Here is a 19,299-nt window from a genome sequence, read left to right on the forward strand (position 1 = left end):
ATTGGATATAGTTTGTGGGCTTTAGGGATTGTGGAGCCACCCTTTAATTACCATTGCTCCCGTGTCCACTCTAACAGGTGCTACCACTCTGGGTCAGGGTTTCTATTTTATCCATAGTTGGAACTGACTTGAAAACAACAAATATATTCTATTAAAAAGGTTTTCTTCAAAGTCTTTGGATTCAGCATTAAATAACCCGAAAAGGGTTGATATGCCATAAAACAAAAACAACCAACCAATCCTGATCTACATCAATGATCTCCCAAAACACATACTAAAATCTTTCGTTGACATCTATGCTGATGACACAACTATCTATGGCAACACATCAAAGGCTGTAAATGATGATGTTCTCTCAAAATCAGAGGAGAGAGAATCTGAGCGAATGGTACAGTGGGGGAATAGATGCATTAAAGGTAACCAGCCACCTAAGACCAAGCTCCTATCTCTACATCATCAACGCGCTGATCCCCATCTGGCATCAATTGAAATGGATGGCTGTCGTCTAGGAGAGGCCCCACGTTTTGATAAGCTTCTGGGTTTGACCTTTACTCCTGATCTTAAATGGAACACATACATCAAGTCTGTGGCCAAGGTCGCTAGGAAAATGGTGGGATCCTTCTACCGCTCCAGAAGATATCTCACTAATGATGCAATTCTCTATCTATATAAAAGCTAAGTACGTCCAAGGATGGAGTACTGCTGCCACATCTGTTAAGGCAAGATAGGCTGTTTTTAGCAGCTCCTGCCCAGAGTACAAAATAGACTTCATGGCTTAGTGGGGGATGCCCTTTTCTTTTCCCTGCAACCTCTTTCCCACAGAAGAGACGTAGCGAGCCTATCATTGTTCTATCATTATTTCCATGGCAAATGCTCGTCTGAACTCCATTCTCTGGTCCCCCCCTCGCCAATCTTTTTCTAAAAACACCCGACTAGCTGAAACCACTCTCAATAATTTTCCCGACTCCTTATCTTTGTTCATGTAATCTACGTTTTCGTTTACGCAAAGCTTCTTTCTTAGAACTGCACGCCTGTGGAACTCTGTTCCACTTGTCTGTTTCCCTCCCGACTTCAACCTGAATGTCTTTAAGTCAAACACAAACAAATTCCTGATGAACTGCTCCCTTAAGTAATGACACTTTATCAATTCTCCAATACTATTACTACACTATCCTATTGATTACTGTACACACAATAACCCTTATCCCCGAGTGGCTTTTGGGCTTTGATAAGTGGTGAACTCCATGTAAAAAAAAAAAAAAAATTGAGCGCTTTTTTTTTTTTTTGCTCAACATACACCTCCAAACACCCGGGCATCGCCGAGCTGAACTGCTAGTATATATATATATATATATATATATATATATATATATATGTATAGATATTTGTATTCTCTAATATATATATATAAGTTGTTAATGATCGGTCAGTATAGTGAACTCATAAACTTTCATGAAACAACAGGTCAATAAATAGCTGGGTATTTACATATGAATTGTAAAAATGTGAATAGTTAAAAATACATATTCCAAATGAAGAGTTTCCTCAAATGTATAAAAGTTGTTTGCAGCTGTTTCTAAGAAAATGTTTATTGTTCGTCATACACACCAACATAAAACATAGTTCACACAGAAACTCTTATCAAACCCATCCTTTTACGAGTCGATGTTGGAACAGGTTATTATTAGTCATACAAAGCAACAGATTAAATAGCGTTTAGACACAGCTGTAAACAAGTTTACTACTATTGAATATACTCCTTATTCTGGATTTGATTTGAGAATGATTTCAATCATTTAAAACACACGTGTAGATGTTTTATTTACATACTTAATCACACCCAGGTTTCGCATAGACGATCTATGTTAGCTCAAAACATTAATGTGAAGACAGATCAGAATTATGCATCTATTGTTACTTTAATCTTCATGATCTGATGATCATTTACTGATTGTTCCTTCTATGTATGTTTTGGTTGCGTAAAAACCAGGTACCATTCAACGGAATCTTAATTACAATATTTGTCCTATGATGGGGTATGATTCATCACAGTCGGGAGATTCTATTTATAAACATTGCTGCTAGGAACTGACGAATCGAATTAATTCACGTTCTGCTACCAACCAATCAGAAACCAGAATTTCTCCATAAATATTAAACCTTTCTATAGCAATTTTGCATATGTTTTTTCCGTCTCGACACGAGAAGAAGCTTTTGCTCTGTGGATTCCAACTCAAGAACTATCTACTGCAAACCAGTCCACTCCCAGGACTTGTGTAGAAAAACTTAACATGGCTTAAACAATACTGCTTTAGTTTTCATGTGCACTATATATCAATTTATATAAATTTAGATATGTGTATATGTTTGTATATTAATGTATATAATTCACTCGAAATTCATAATGATTAATTAATTTAGGAAACACATTTACGCGGAGTAAGAGGTTGAAATGTGAGCTTTATTCAGTTTGATTTAGTTTCATACTAAGTGAGGGAAATTTTGTGAAAAACTTTGGAGATTTTATTATATTAACATTTTACAAAGAAACTGACTTAAATTCAGATTTTTGAAATTAGACGAATATAACATAATATGCCATTGAACATTCAAATGTTTTAGTTTTGTATTAAATTTGATTCATCGTCATTAGCCACCAATTAAGTTTTAGTGAATTTCATTTTTTTGCTTAACAGTTTTTAGCTCATGCCTTATTGACTTTCAGACATTTTAAGAATCCAAATTATGTAATGGATTATTATCAAAATTTTTATAAAGATTCTAGACATAACGCGAGTGATCATCATATCCTAATTTAAATTTTTCTAAGGAGAAATTAAAGTAGCTGAAATACTTTTATCTTCGGGGAATTAATTTTACATGCGATGTGACATACATATATATATATATATATATATATATATATATATATATATATATATATATATATATATATATTATATATAACAATGCTGACCATTGTAATTTCACCTACCAACATAGCAGCAGGCAAAATAGTGTAGCAGTTTCAAATGCTGACCATACTCTAGATGGTCGAGTTTCTATCCTAGCTTGAGGTATGTGCTAGCTTTGTCAAACTGATGAGCTGTGATATATCGAAACAGTCTCTTGTGGATAACTATATATATATATATATATATATATATATATATATATATATATAAACTACCATGTAAAATTTAGTTTGGCAGATTTTAAAGGTTGGTCCTATTTAAGCCCACAAATCTATTTTTTATTCTGATATCCAATTTTCATTTGTTATTACAGTACCATGTTATCCACAATTTATTTCAGTAATTACATATTACTGCTAGGAAGTTTGTTAGACTCAAAGATCATCCATTTAAGACGTAGATAGCAAAATTTCTTAAAAAACAAAAATAACTTCATCTCAAAGCGGACATCAGTAGAGAAATGTTGAAGTAATTCTAAAAAATAAAAATAGTTTGAGGTTATGCTAGTAAAGAAATACTTATGAAACAAGCATTTCTGTATAGCTTACTTGTAATACTTTCAAGGAATCCCTTAAGCCAAAAGAGAAAATTAACAATCTACCGTCCTTTTCCTGCAAAAATAGTTATTTGCGTTCAGCTGCACCACTTGAAATTATTATTCTTCATTGGCTACACCCGACTCCCTTCCTCTATGAATTGATTTTGATAATGCCTTTACATCCTATTCACAAATTGGTTTACTCTTGATACGTTTGTTACAAAATGTTATGATTGTAACGTATTGTAAATAAACTTGGTTACTCTGTCTACAGTTTGTAGCAATTTCGTTTTTACAGTTTAATAGTTTTTTCAACATCTTTTTAACTTCTTGTTTCTTGTCTATTGATTGATCAATACAACATCAGAAAGATTTGGTCAAAAAAATGAATAAATAAATGTATGAGTAACGATATCGTTGTCCGTACGAGGTGTAGAATTTCAGTAGAAAGTAAACTCTTCTTTGCTCCTGAAAACGACCAAACTATCTAGAAAACTGCATCCTGGGTCACACAATAAACTACTCTTTTTCTCGGAAAGAAAGTAAAGCCTGGAAGGATGGGCCACCTAGAACTAAACAAAACAATAGTCCGACAGCAACAAAGTCACTGCCAGATGGATTTGTATTATAATTCTATGATATTAACTCTTTTTGTAAACAGTAATTATGATATTATATGTTAAATATGCTTTTGTAACTATGTTATTTTTAGAATTCAACTCAAAACCTCAAGGAAAAACAAAACAAGAAAATAGTTACTAATGTACTTTATGCAATATTATGCAATTTTTAAAATTTGAATTCATTTCCTTTCTTTCTTTATTTATTTGTGATAGAGTATCAATTATATCGTATCAAAAATTAATTTCGACTCTAATAAGGCTACAAAGCTAATTATTAGATTATGAGGAATTACTCTGTATTTATTTAAGCTTGCCTTTAAGTCTAGATTTTAAAAAAATATTTGACTGCAAGTGCGACTGTTACAAAAGGTCAGAATCGTCATCATCATTAACATTTTTTTATGCTGGCAAGTGTCGGATGGTTTTTAGAAATTTTCTTCCAAGCTAACCTATCTTTGATCAGGTCTTTATTTATCCGTCTTTCTCTCAAGTTCATCCTCATCACTTGCATTAATATTTTCCTTGACCTTTCTCTATGAACCTAAATCATTCTGTATCTTCAATCCCAACAACTGTTAGTCTTTAAAATTATTATTTATAACTTAGAGATGAAAATCTCATACTGTACAACATAAAAAAAAGACTTAATTTTATTAAAATCTGGCGAAATATGATAGTTTTTAGGCAAATAATGTTAACGAAAAGCGAAGCACTCTTTAGCTTAGAAACTCTATCCCAATAAAAAGAACACCAGTTCCTGTCACCACATTTGGTTAGCATTAGGAAGTTTGGACTTGTACCATTTACTGATCCTGCTATATCTTTTAGCTAGGACATTTCAGTTAACAGTTTAATAAAAAAGATACCGTAGAAATTTAATTTAACTTAAAGTACAGAATAGTTTTACAAAAACAAAACTCCTTTCAATACTGAGAATGCCTTTCTAAATTATAACGTCATTTTTTCAGCATTGTCTCTAAACTGCACAAGTACCATGATTTCTAAACTCCGTCTAATACATGCTAATATGTAAAACAGGCAATTATGAGAAAAAGATTTAAAAGACATTATTTGGAATATAATCTAGGTATGGTGTCTCAGTAAAAAAACAACATTATTTAGAATATAACCTAGGTATGCTGAGACACCATACCTAGGTTATTTTCCAAATAATGTTTTTCTTTTACTGAGACAGCATACCTAGGTTATATTCTAAATAATGTTTTTTTTTTACTGTCTCAGTAAAAAAAGACCAGCATACCTAGGTTATATTCCAAATAATGTTTTTTTTTTTTTACTGAGACAAACAGTAAAAAAAAACACATTATTTAGAATATAACCTAGGTATGCTGTCTCAGTAAAAAAACACACACACAACATCACTGGATTGTCATCAGGAGAAGGAATCCGGCTTATAAAAAGTTTGCCTTAAGGAAATGATTTCCAAGGAAACCCTAAATTTAGATGTTAATTTCGAAATTCCGGGCAGCAGGTAAGACAGATGTTAAAACCATATGATGATGACAATATTATCTTTCTTCATGGAACCTGATTTTAAATTATAAATACACTATATATATATATATATATATATATATATATATATATATATATATATTGCATCAAAACAAAATTAGTAACACTATTTCCTTATCCTAGTCTAAACTTAAAATGAATATTTGCTTGAAGTTATAAACCATTTATCTGCATATGGAACATATTATAATTTTTGAATTTTTTATTTTAGAAAGTGTTTTGTTTAGGATCTGATTTTATTTATTTTGTTTTGCCATGAAAACAAATTGCTCTAACAATACGCTGTGACTTCTATAGCAATATACAAACGAAAACATTATTTGTTCAAAATGCTTAATATTGAAGCCATTTAAAATATTATCTGATGATGCTTTTGATTTTAAAGATATTGAATCACTATAAAGCAAAAGTACGTACTTTTAATATTTAAGGTGATGTTATGGTGTAGTTATTTTAGAAAAAAAATCTTTTTGTAAAGTAATTATGAGATGCCAAATTTGATCAAAGTATACGCATACAAGGAAAGAAACATTAAATACCAGAAGACGACGACGTAAACCTTGTATAAATTCCTATCCATTTGTCATTGTCATTCTTTTAACTCTTTTTATGTTCTTATTTTCGATATTTTCTTGGGCTCCTCTAAATTCTAAAGAATATATTATATGTTTTGTATTCATCTTAGTTCAAGAAATGTAAAGCACTGATACTTCTTTTTGTTTGCTTACAACTAAAATATTTCACACTACTAAATTTTATATCTAAAATTAATATTTCAATTCGGATAAACATGTATTACATGAGTTCAATTCTAGAAACTGTCCATATGTAAAGCTTAATCTTAAGGAGTCTAAAAAGGAAAAGGAAATTCAGGAAATCTTAGTTAATTAACTTTAAATTTGATTCATTATATTAACGGGCAATTTGAGGAAAACCTTACTTGAATTTTATATCTAAAATGAACGCCGTGGCTATATGGCGGCTTTTCAAAACATTCACAATAACTGTAAGTATTTTAAATCGTGGGAATATTTCTTAAATTTTTACAATAGGCATTAAACTTAAGAATAATTCGGAACATCTGAATGTTCATAAATCTTTTCCATCTCACGTTTGTCCTTTCTTTCATAAAACTAAATCAAACTCACATTACAAAACCTTACGGAGCCGTATTACAAAATTTGTAATGATCGGTTAATTCGTTTTGGAGTAAGTTTTATACAAGGAAATATATAAAATACTTCATATATATATATATATATATATATATGAAGAGAGAGAGAGAGAGAGAGAGAGAGAGAGAGAGAGAGATGAGATTCATATATCCTTTGGCCTTTTTATTTAATGTTTATTCCGTTTCTTTAATAATTTTCATAAATATTGTTGCATTAGTTACTCTATATATATGGGCGAGTGTTCAATATCTGTTATAGACTGAATATCTCAGACATCGTGTAGATGTAGAGTTAAAATCGCATAGGGACTGACATATTCTTGTCCTGTGTATTTCAAAACATGATAGCGCCCGATTCTCTTCTTAGATTCTTCCTTTTATGTTTGTTTCCAAATTTACAATACGAGTGTAGTGTATATATATATATATATATATATATATATATAAGCAAAAAAGACTTCAGAACAAGGTATTGGTGGCAACAAAAAGTGTATTTCAATTTACGTTAGAATTGTTTCCCTGTCCAGTTCGACAATTTCAAGCATTATGTCGTTTGAAAATTTTCCAAACCAGCATTTCTTCAGACTTTATGAATAAGCACACTTTTGGCAATGGAGCATTTTTTGAAGATAGGGATTTCCCCTTCCATCCTTATCTGGAAAGGCATGCGAGAAACATCTACCTTTCGTTGGGGTCATATATATATATATATATATATATATATAGGACTATCCACTTATATTAAGTGTTTCCTTTTCAGATTAAATGTTTTTGAAAAAGTTTTATTAACTGAGTTAAAGTGTTTTTTAACATATTTGCTCTTACATATATATATATATATATATATATATATAAACACGCGTATATAAATATTGAATGTAATACTTACGAGCACAACTACTCATACAGTTGAACACTAACACAATAAACTGAAAATAACACTAATGGTCTGCTTTATAAGATGGCTGGAATGTTCCATTATGTTCAGATGAGCAAGTTCATTCTCTGACCTTCTACCAGCTGCCAAATCGCAAGTGCATAATCTATGAGAAACTTTTGCTTTGAATTAAACAACATCTACATATCAATTATCTGACACTTACTGGCATAAAAGGTACAATTTGATTTTGCATCCCTCTCCCCCCCCTGTACACGATCAGTAAACACACACGACCTGTGACCCGAAGCAGAAATATTGTCTACAACAAAGTGTCGATCTGATTCTATGATAAACATGATAGTTCAATATTTAATACACGAGTAGAGCTCAGTGGTTATATAAAAATATATTTATGGCAAGTAAAGTACACAGAAATGTTGTTTCATTCCAGGCATGAATTCATCAGGCCAACTACTATATATATATATATATATATATATATATATATATATATATATATATATATATAGTAATTTATAAAATATATATGGCGATTAAGCTACACTGAATATTCTGCGTTTCATCCACTGTAGGATTCGTGAGGCTTATGCGCATAAGCCTGACGAATCCTACAGTGGATGAAACGCAGAATATTCAGTGTAGCTTAATCGCCATATATATTTTATAAATTACTAACTAGCTCTACCTACGTATTGAGCACTTTTGAAGTAAATACTTAAATTTAATATACGAAAGTATAGATTTATGCGTAAACTTTGTGTGAGTAAATGAAGTCGTTATATATATATATAAACAAAAGGAAAAACAAATTATATACAGAAAATAATGATAAAAACACTTTATCGGTTTCTTTCATTGAATAAAACTCGGTAAATTTCGTTTCTTCTTGTGTTTAATCTGTTTTTCTATTTTGTCTGTACAGCTTTTCATGTGATGATATATTGTGTATTTTCTCTCTCCCTCTCTCATATATATATATATATATATATATATATATATATATATATATATATATATATATATATATGAGAGAGAGAGAGAGATGAATCAGATTATTGAAATAATATTCCAACGTGATAGGGAGATGATAAAAAACGAACCTAAATTATATGATCATCAACGTTTTGTTTGTATTTCAAGACATCCTGGGTATGATTTGAAGAAATGCAATGCTAGTACAGTATTTGAAAAGCTACAAATATATTTTCAAATATTATACTTGAATTTTATTCCTTCAAATCATGCCAAGGAATTATTGACATAGAGAGAAACCGTTGATGAACATATTTTGATTTATTCCTTCTCCATCTCTCCAGATTGAGTTAAAATTCTTTTTTATAAATTAATAGTTATGTCTACATTATTTGAGAGTATAGGAATTTATGCATAACGCTTTACTGTAATCAACTCTATTCTCGCCATATGAAAAAAAAAAGCTATAATTATTTTATCAGTTGTTTCAGACAAAGAAATCGATTCTAACCAAAGACAACTTCCAAAACCTATTTTAGTTTATTATTACAATCATATATCATGATTACGAACGTTTCATAGATATTACGTGTACAGTAATGTTTGAAAACAAAGGGACAATACACACACAAGATTGATGCTCCTAAAGTCAGATTGTCCATTGTTTTCAAAATTGAACAAATCTCTTATAATATTTTTTTAACAACTAATATATATATATATATATATATATATATATAGGGTGACCCCAAATGATTTGACACTTTATTTAATTGTTTATTTTTTTTACCAAATAATATAATTAAAAAATTTTTTTTCAATTGTACATAGAATGCCATTTTATTTCACACAGTCTTAAATATTAAATCGGCCAAATGTTTCCCATTATTTCTAACACACGATTGTAGACGTTCAGGAAAGTTTTCAACAACTCAATCGATCATTTCGGGTGGAATAACTCCGATTTCTTAAGGGATTAAAACAAGCTATTCGCTCTGAAATCGAAGGCGGTGGCTGAATACTTTTGATTTCAAATATCCCCACAGAAAAAATCGCAGGGGGTTAGATCTTGCGATCTTGTGGTCCAACCAATATTACCACACAAAGAAATCAAACATTTCCCTCCAAAATACATAAATACAGACATAAATGATTTTTTACTTAATGGAAATAAAATGGCATTCTATGTGCATTCAAAAATTTTCTTTATTTGTTATTTTATTTACCTACAAATGAGTCAGATCATTTTGAAATATGCTGGAGATATATAGGGTATAGTTAGGCAGCATATTCTCATTGAGACAAGTATTATTAAAAAGCACGGAATTTTTATTTCACTATTTTCTTTTTTTATCTTCTCGAATCTCTGAATATTTTTTTTGCGTTTTTCTCAAACCTAAACAATTTTCAGAAAAACGAAAAAATAATTTATTCGGAGATTGGAGAAGATAAAAAAGAAAATAGTAAAACAGAAAAATTTCATCATTTTTAATAACACTTCTCTCAACATATATATATATATATATATATATATATAATAAAGGAAATTTATTCATCACAAAACGCATAGAAATAAGATCGACGTTATATCAACTGCATTTTGTATATGTAATTATAGGTAAATATATTATCGTATAATATCTTACTTTTATTAAATAAATGTAGACTATTAAATTATTTCCTGTAGTGAGTTTCTCAAATTTGGTAGAAAAAATATATCGACATTCTTTTCAAATCAGTAACAAAATCCTCTTATTTTCTTTGTTTTAAAGACTGTATCAGGCTGCTTTGAAGTAGGTGAACCAATTTTCGACCTTTTGTTTTACAAAGGACTTTTGTGCAATATTTTAAAGTTTTTTTCATGATGTAAGTATTAAAATAAAGTTCAAATATGTGCTGCACTGCATCAAACTGTGTTGCTCAGTTGTCAAGTTACTTAGTGTAAATGTCATTTTTCAAAAAATATTTGTATGTAAGATTAACAGAAGAAAAATACATAAATTAAAACATTTAATTAGCCATTAATAATAATAAAAACGAAAACCAAAATATCAAACCAACAAGCAAACCAATATATAAGTAAAGTAATGTTTGTATATGTAGGATATAAAGTCCTGTCAATTAAAACATTACAACAATAAAAACATGTTTTATCCTCAAAACAAATACGTTTTCTATCAAAAGTAAATGTTACAATATTGTTTAAATAATTCGACTGAGTATGATCGCAAGGACGTGGACGATTATATTTATAGCCAGGGGTGATGAAAACGTATCAATCGGGTACTAGAATCGTTGTATAAAGTACACTGAATTTCTTTCACATTTAGAGATATAGCTTTTCGTCTCCACAGGATGACCCTCATTGGATTAATACTAACATTTCATCACAATTCAAAAAGTTTCTGACTGAATTAATACTCTTAATCTAATATAGAAAGGGCGATATGTCTGTATGTCTCTCTGTCTCCCTATTTTCAAGCTTTGCCTCTTCCGAAACTAAAAGTCGCAGAGCGGCGCCAGGGGCCTCACATAATAGGATATTCAATAGACCGTTCCTTTATGAGTCTTTAGCCGGTTAAAATAGTTTTAAGGGTCAAAATGGGGTGAAAATTGAAAAAGATCGGTGTATTTTTTGTATATACATCTTTGTTTATTTTTAATCAGTTCATATGTGTGTCACGTTGGTAAGTGGTAACGTCACCAGCTTTGAATGCCACAGTTTTGCGTTCGGTTTCGATTCAAGCTGATCGCACCTAAATATTTATTTTTTTTACTTTTGAAATCAGGACTCTATAAAATATATGCGAAACTTGAACACATTAAAATATCATATTTTAGCGTATTTTACCACCGGGAAAGCCGCCTCCGCCGCTAGTTTAAATATATTTAATATTCGCAGTTGGATAAGTTTCTTTTGTCTACGACAGAGTTCTTATCTATCATCCTTTTCGAAATCTTTTTCTCTAATAGAAAAATGGTTCTCTAATAATACTAAATTTAAATGAAAAAGTTTTATAGATATTATTTGGACCACTGTTCTTATCATCAGTGCTGTTTTCTAAATCTTTCGGTCGATCTAACCTCCGACCTTCTTCAAGTATAGCTTGTTAAACTCAGGAATCTTCATAGCATTTCAGAAGGAAATCTTTTATTTAATCCATGGTGTAGCATGCTTTTGTTCCGTAAGCCATGACTTATTAGTAATCATAAATAATTCGCAATTGTATTTTTAGGTTGCCTGCACTAAGGATTGAATATTTCATCTTTCGGACTGTACTTTTTAGAATTTAATTTCACCACGTACTCTATACACTGCACCATGGATCCTTATGCACATTTGTACAGAAAGATTCTCAAGTTTAAAAACATATACCTGAAGAAGGTCGCGGGTTACATTGACCGTAATGTTGAACACTGAAAATTAGAACAGTAGTCTGAAGAGTCCAAATAATACACATAAGCAGCGTATAACGGTTCTGAATTTTTTAGATGAGGACTTATTAAGTTGTTATTATGCATCTAAAATTGAGAAAAGCACACTTGAAATGTCATCATTTTGTGAAGACGTTTGAATAAAACAAAATGGCTATCGAATTTGGCCAGATACCGCATTTTACTAAAAAGGAAACTCAAATTTTAACTCGAAATAATTCCGCATTTTATAATATTTATTAATTATAAAAAAACAACAAAAAATGATTTTTAATGCATAAAATGAATTTTTCTTGCGTGCCTCTATGAGCGCGACCTTTATACATTGGCAGATTTCTCGGGGGGGGGGGGGAGTAGTTATTAGATTAGATGAAATATTTAATAGAATTATATCCGTACAGTTGTAAAATATTGGCTTATTACACTCAGCCAGCTGAACTTTAATTTCATGTTATTATCAAATAGCTGAGATAAACGTTGAAGTGGGAATTGAGAGAAATTGATGTGAGGTCACATTATCTCTTTCATTTCTCTCTTTAGGTAATGTTACACGAATGACCCGGTCTAAGCCGGGTTGACATGCTAGTATATATATATATGTATAGGTGTATATACATATATGTATGTTCATGAATTAAAATGTGGCACGCGTCTGCGGATGAAATGTCAGAAATTGACAAGCTAAACGGGAATTGTTTCAATATTTCTCACAAATTACAATAACAAGGTTTGTTTATATGAAAAATGTAACAGAAAGGAATCTGTTTATGTGGATGTTTTGAAAAGATTGACAGAAAAGTGACAGAAGGAAAAAGATTGCAGTTGGAAGATTTGATTGTCAACCGAGTGGACGCCACGATAATTCTCTGTCGCCCCCCCCCCACTCTCTCTCTCTCTCTCTATCTATCATAAGCAAAAACAACAGGAGAAATTAAAAAAAAAACAGACTGTTGCTTACACCAATGGTTGTTGTGTTTTGAATTCTTAAAAAGGGTTTATAATATAATAATAATATATAACTCAATTTTGGGTCAACCCGGCTTAGACCGAGTCATTCGCGTAACAATATTTCCAGATTTTTTTTTATTTGGAAGTAGGCCACATGTGAACATGTTAAATTGAAATGTGCTAACAAGATATGATTAAACGGTGATCATTTTCTTCCTGTCTCTCCTTCCCTATCACACTTAACTTGGTCTGTGATCTGGAACGAAGATCAAGGCAAATAAACCGCCTGTGACTTCCAACCGTTTTTGTCTTTTTTTGTAAATATAAATAAAGTGCTTTGATATAAGGAAGAAAACGTTCCGTGATGGCAGATCACTGCAGAAACATGTATAGGAGAAACGACCAGAAACCCAGATGGTATTTATACCTTTGAACTTTAATGTTTCTACAACGAGTGCGACAACTTGGCATTCATCATGGATGACGCATGGTTGAAATGCAACACATTGATATTCTGTTGATAGTTTAAATATTCTGTAGAATGCATAGAAACAAAATTTCTCTTCTAATGCTACACTTTGTCTATTATATCCTATATAGGCAATTTTTATTCATTTTTTTTTCAAATGCAGAATGACCCATTTTGTGGTGCTGGACTTTTCAAACATCAAAAACCGACCTTTTGTTTTTACTTTGCCCTCGTAGGGAGGCGTGTAAATTAGAAAAGAAAATATAATAATAATAATGATATATTTATATCCAACTATAATCCGTAAATCATGTTTTATTTTTTTTATTTTTCCGTGCACACTTGATGACGTCACAAACAATTTTATGCTACAAAAGGATGACATCATTCATTAAAGCAGGTGAAACATTTGGAGGATATTTTTTGATGTTGTAAATGATAGTCAAACAAATGGTGACATTATTAAAAGTGTCAACACAGACGACACGTGACCATTAGAAAAAGTTAAGTTAAAACATATTGTCTATAATGAATCTTAGATACAGCTAAAGTAAAAATCGAAAATTGCTTTGTTTCTAACTATTTCTTCGTATTTTTAATAGTAAGGTCAACTATCAGTTCATCACTTTTTAGAGATTGATATTAATATAATTTAGAGGTGCTAAAAAGTCGTCTAAATTTTTCTATCTTTTTTCTGGGACTTTCGTTGTGAACTGAAATCCAGTCTTGTTCCTGTAATGTTATCACGAGCCACGTAAATAAAAAAACTTAGAGAAACAAGCACTTTAGAATCAAATAAAGAAATCATCGATATATCTAGGAAAAAACATATTTCTAAAGTGTTTTGTTGGTTAAATTCACCTTACGCATCTCAGTGTTTACAAAGCCATTTGGCGGAAGTAACGTCAGACACATTTTTAGCTAGGAATTACCAAACTATATTTGTATGAAATGTACCTTTTTTAAAAAAATACAAAAGTTCAAATAAAGACTGAATAACACTTATAAGAAAATTATGATCTTTATAATAATATAAAATAGATTTGCTTAAAAAAAAAGATACATTCTGTACAGTGTTTGTCATCCGTAGCTAAAACCTGTCTTACGTCACTTCCGCCAAATAGTTTTGTAAACACGGAGATGTGGAAGGCGAATTTAACGGTTTTTTCTTCTCTAAGTGAATAAATCATTGATGTACCCAAAATAACATCTGTTAGCAATTTTGATGGAGCAAAGGTGTGCACGAAATTGGCTGCAATCTTAAATCTTAATAGTTAACAAATACAATGTTGGAGTCTACAAAGATAACCGCCAGACCTGCAAACAAGAAAACAAATAACACAAACCTTTAAAATTAGGCTTTGGCATAGAAATAGAAATCAATCTAAAGTAGATAAACTTCCTGGATATAAACTTTCACAAAACCGAAAAAATAACAAACATTTACAAATCCGAGCTAACTACCTACGTCATCCATAAGATATAGAATTTCTTGGAACTGAAAAAATACCGACACATTTTTAGGTATCTTTGAGTATGACATTAATCCAACAAAAAGGATAATTTAACAGACACTAAAAATACAAACAAACAAGTAAAGAAATAATAATTTGGTTTAATCCACTGTACAATAATGAAATGATTACACCAACAGGCAAATATTTTTTTTCAATAATCACTTTAAATTTATTTTTCCAAAATTATAAATAGGAGCAATATTAAGATTGATTAAAGTTGCATGTATAATACGCGAATCTATGAAATGAAAACACAACGTGAATACAAAACTTCTATAACAAATCCAACAGCAGTATCAACAATAGCACGAGGAACACAACCAATACCAGCAATAATAAAATCCTCAGCAATGTCAGCAACTACAACAGAATCGATAACACGAGAAACATTATAAATTTATACAATTGCAGAGTCAGTGCTACCTGCCCTCTGATGAATAATTGATTTACAACCAACGCATATAAAGCACAACAATGAAGAAAAATGTACAATATTTGTCACCGAAAAAGACCTTCAAGGCCAGATAAACCTACCATAAGTTGATCCTTGGAAATGCTTAAACAGAGTTGTGCTACTTTAGTATTAATTTCTTTCACTTCATATCTTATGCGGTAAGATGGCTTCTGGCCATTAACAGGTTAGCCTGGATCTACTCGAAGAATAGGAGAATCGCGGTACAGCTGTTTAAGTTTGTGGGCTGGGCTAAAACAACTCGAAGGCCAGATATCGATTACAGCATAGAGTTCTCAAGATCAGTTTTAGGCTTCACACTTCAAAAACAGAAACTGCACTATTGTGTCATAACTCGTTTCTAACGAATTTATCAGTGAGTTATCTTCAGCTCCAAAAAATAATTTCAATACAATCTTGCTATTAGAATTATAAAATTACTATTCTTAATAGTTCATAAAATTCCTATCTAAATTCTAACATACTCATTTCATTATGAAAATGTAGATATTTTTATGGTTGTTTTGCATTTTTAAGATTTGTAACCACAAAATACTAGCATTACCAGAGAATTCCAGATAAATTAAGATTATTTAGCTTGCTTTTTTTTTACAACGGAAGGAAAGCTTTTTGATGACGTTTGAGAAAATAACGCATTTTGTTTTGAAAGAGGATTTTGAATTTCTAAACTACTAAAACAAACGACTAAACTACAACATAGAACCATCGGCATATGCTTTAACTGGAATTAATGTTATGCCCAGATCATTAAAAGAAACAAATCAGCAACTATTCAACACAATTAACAAAAAACTTTTTTTCTGCCCTAAATGAATCTGTACTCATTTTGTTTATATATTCATTTTCTTTTTTTTTTTTTTTTTTTGCGGAATGTTATTCTCATCTTCATAGTTGTTGTTTCGCCACGTTTTGATCAACTCATCCTCTGGCCTTCTGCAGGTGATTAACAACAACAACTGTGAAGATGATGATAACGGTCTGAAAAAGAATAAATACACAAATTGTGGATCCTCATCTCAAAGGATTCCTATAAAAATACTACATAATGTTTTTGTTGTTTTACTTTTAATTATTTATTTTCTATACACAGTTATTTTAGATTTCAGTCAAACCGGGCGGAAACAAACACATTCACAAAATTACTTCAGAATTTATAATACAGAATTAGTTTCGCACAGAAATTTACCAATATGTTATTAGGTAGGTGCAAAAATAGCGTCGTTTTTTACGTTCAACTTCAAGTAAAAAAACATTATTTTTTTGCTCCAACCTAATACTTTATTTATTCTGGAATTCTTTGTTAGCGAATAAAAAATATATACACTGTTTCGCTTCCTAATGGTATTCTTAAAAAAATAATTAGCGACTATTCTGCTTCATTAATAGAACAAGCACAATAGTTTTTGATTACTAAACTAGGAAATAACACTGTCGCCACTTAAACAGAATTAACGTTCCTATTTACTTTCCCCCACACGAGGGTAAAGTAAGACCCAAAGTCGGTTTTTAATGTGGGAAAAATCATTCTCCTCAAAAAGGGGCACTCTGGTGAGTGGAGGAGAAATCCTTCATGACTGAGACAATTCTTATTTTTCTTCCTCTCCAAAGACAGAAAATGTGAAGTGTGGCATCAAAACAGATATTACACTGTAATCTTGGCTCGACTCAAATTTCTTTATATAGGATAAACACCGATTTGTATTTTTTATTTATTACCAACAAAAAATATCATAGATTCACTTCCGGCGGAAAAAAAAACAAACTTTTAAGAATTTACGGTCAGAGATTAGTTTCGCATATATCTTTAACGTAAAATGTTGCCATATTTTTTTTTTTTTTACTTATGTTGTCTGGAATACTTCGTAAGTATATAAATACTAGCTGGAAGGTCTAACGTCGCTCGGGATTAGATGATGATCGATGTAGATTCTCTCATCTTTCTTTCTATAAGGACTACACAAGCATCTTCATGCTCACACATTGGGTTTTACATAGATAGATGGAACTATAGATACTATCTATCTATCTATCTATCTATGTTGGGCGTGACACTTCTTGATTAAATATACTTTCCCGAGAAACGCCAGGTCAAGAATCCTGCTAGTATGATACTAAAACGCTGATACTTGAATGCTTACTATTTACTGTGCATGCTTCATCTGTACATGAATGTTGGAGAGATCGTAAGAAAGGTGAATAAGGTGAATGAATGATAAGTGAAGTTTTTAGGGGAATAACATAATTTAAAGCGATCGATAAATATTGGAAATAAGGGGAGGGTATATTATGACATCATAAGAGAATTATAAATAGTTGAAATTTACAAATACTTGTCTATATTATAAATATTTGGAAGTTCCAAATACGTGTCTAAATTGTAAATACTTGAAATTTAAAAATACATCTTTCCAAGTATTTATGATTTAGACACGTATTTAGAAATTCCATTTCAATCCCTTGAAAATCTATATATTTAAAAATATTTATCCAAACTTTTTGGAATTTCCAAATAGCAGATGGAGATGGAGTGAGAAGAGAATGAATGTTTATTGTGTTATCATAAGATCATTTCATATATACTTGGAAATTCCAAAAGCTTTTCATAAATATTTAAAAACAACTACTTGTCAAAAGGTTCAATTACTATTTAAAAGTGATAAAAATGTTTGAGGTTCAAGGACCTTATATCCACAATATACCTGTTAGGAAACTATTGATGAGATTGTAAAGCAATTATGGCTACTCACATGACTTGTCTTGTCTGAATGCCCATGCCACACGTATAAGAAGATCGATAGACGCAAGTGGACCATCCATCATGTCTCCAGACGTATTCCTTGCAGTTTGTTTTACAAAGCTTTGTTTGGGTTTGCGCCTGCAAATAAACAATTTTAAAACTAACAGATCTAAACAACAAAAACGTCAATAATAAATACTAGGTAATATACACAGTAATAAGTAAACAATATATGTGGGTGAAGGGGTGAGTTAAAAGAATAAGATAGATCCTTTAAGAGGAGAATTATCGGGATAATACAAAGCTCAACAAATTGCTTTATAGCTTATATAGAAGATGAAGAATAAAAGGACGACAATATAAAAATATATACTAATGCATGCAGATTTAATCGTTTGTTCAGTAAACATCAATTAGTTTCTTTACCCTACACCCCTATTTATATCTAGGTATTTCGAAGTCTAATGCTTCTCATCAGCAGAGGAGAAACCTATCAGAGATGCGACGTCTAGCGATAACCACACTAGGACCAAAATAATTGAACGCGAGAGGAAGAGGGTAATACATTGAAACTGTGAAGGGAGGGGATAGCAGAACTGCAGTGATAAAGGAAGGAGATTGCTGATATGACAAAGTGGAGATAGGTGGTATGTAAGGTAGTTACTGCGTTTGCTATGGTAGAATATGAGGTATGTGTTCAATATATGTTTGCATGTGTGGAGAAGCACCTGTACTATCGGGAATGATATAGGAGAAGGGATTGAAGGTACATGTTCACTAGTTATACCTAACTCCATATGATTATGAGGAGGGATTTTCTTGAAATAGTGCACTGATGCTAGGTCCGTTTATATTAAAAAGGGTATTCGAATTGCAACGTATATTAAACGAAGTATAAATGATAAAATAATTAAAGAATTACTCATACAAACAAATAAAATATAAAAAATATACAGAATGTTAAAATAATGAATAAAAAATGGTACAATAAAAAAATATTAT

At 30.9% G+C, this 19,299-nt stretch overlaps 1 protein-coding gene across 1 annotated transcript in view; it reads right to left on the reverse strand.

Moving 5' to 3' along the window:
* Window positions 1–19,299, reverse strand: part of LOC145284538 (thrombospondin type-1 domain-containing protein 7A-like) — a 1,985,627-nt gene that overhangs the window by 186,934 nt on the left and 1,779,394 nt on the right. Inside the window, exon 20 of the mRNA XM_080133436.1 lies at window positions 18,308–18,435. Within this exon, the coding sequence (XP_079989562.1) occupies window positions 18,308–18,435 (128 nt within the window). The remainder of the gene's footprint in view (window positions 1–18,307; window positions 18,436–19,299) is intronic.

This window comes from Euprymna scolopes, chromosome 9, assembly GCF_053919585.1.
Source record: "Euprymna scolopes isolate OS-2025 chromosome 9, ASM5391958v1, whole genome shotgun sequence".
Taxonomy (NCBI): domain Eukaryota; kingdom Metazoa; phylum Mollusca; class Cephalopoda; order Sepiida; family Sepiolidae; genus Euprymna; species Euprymna scolopes.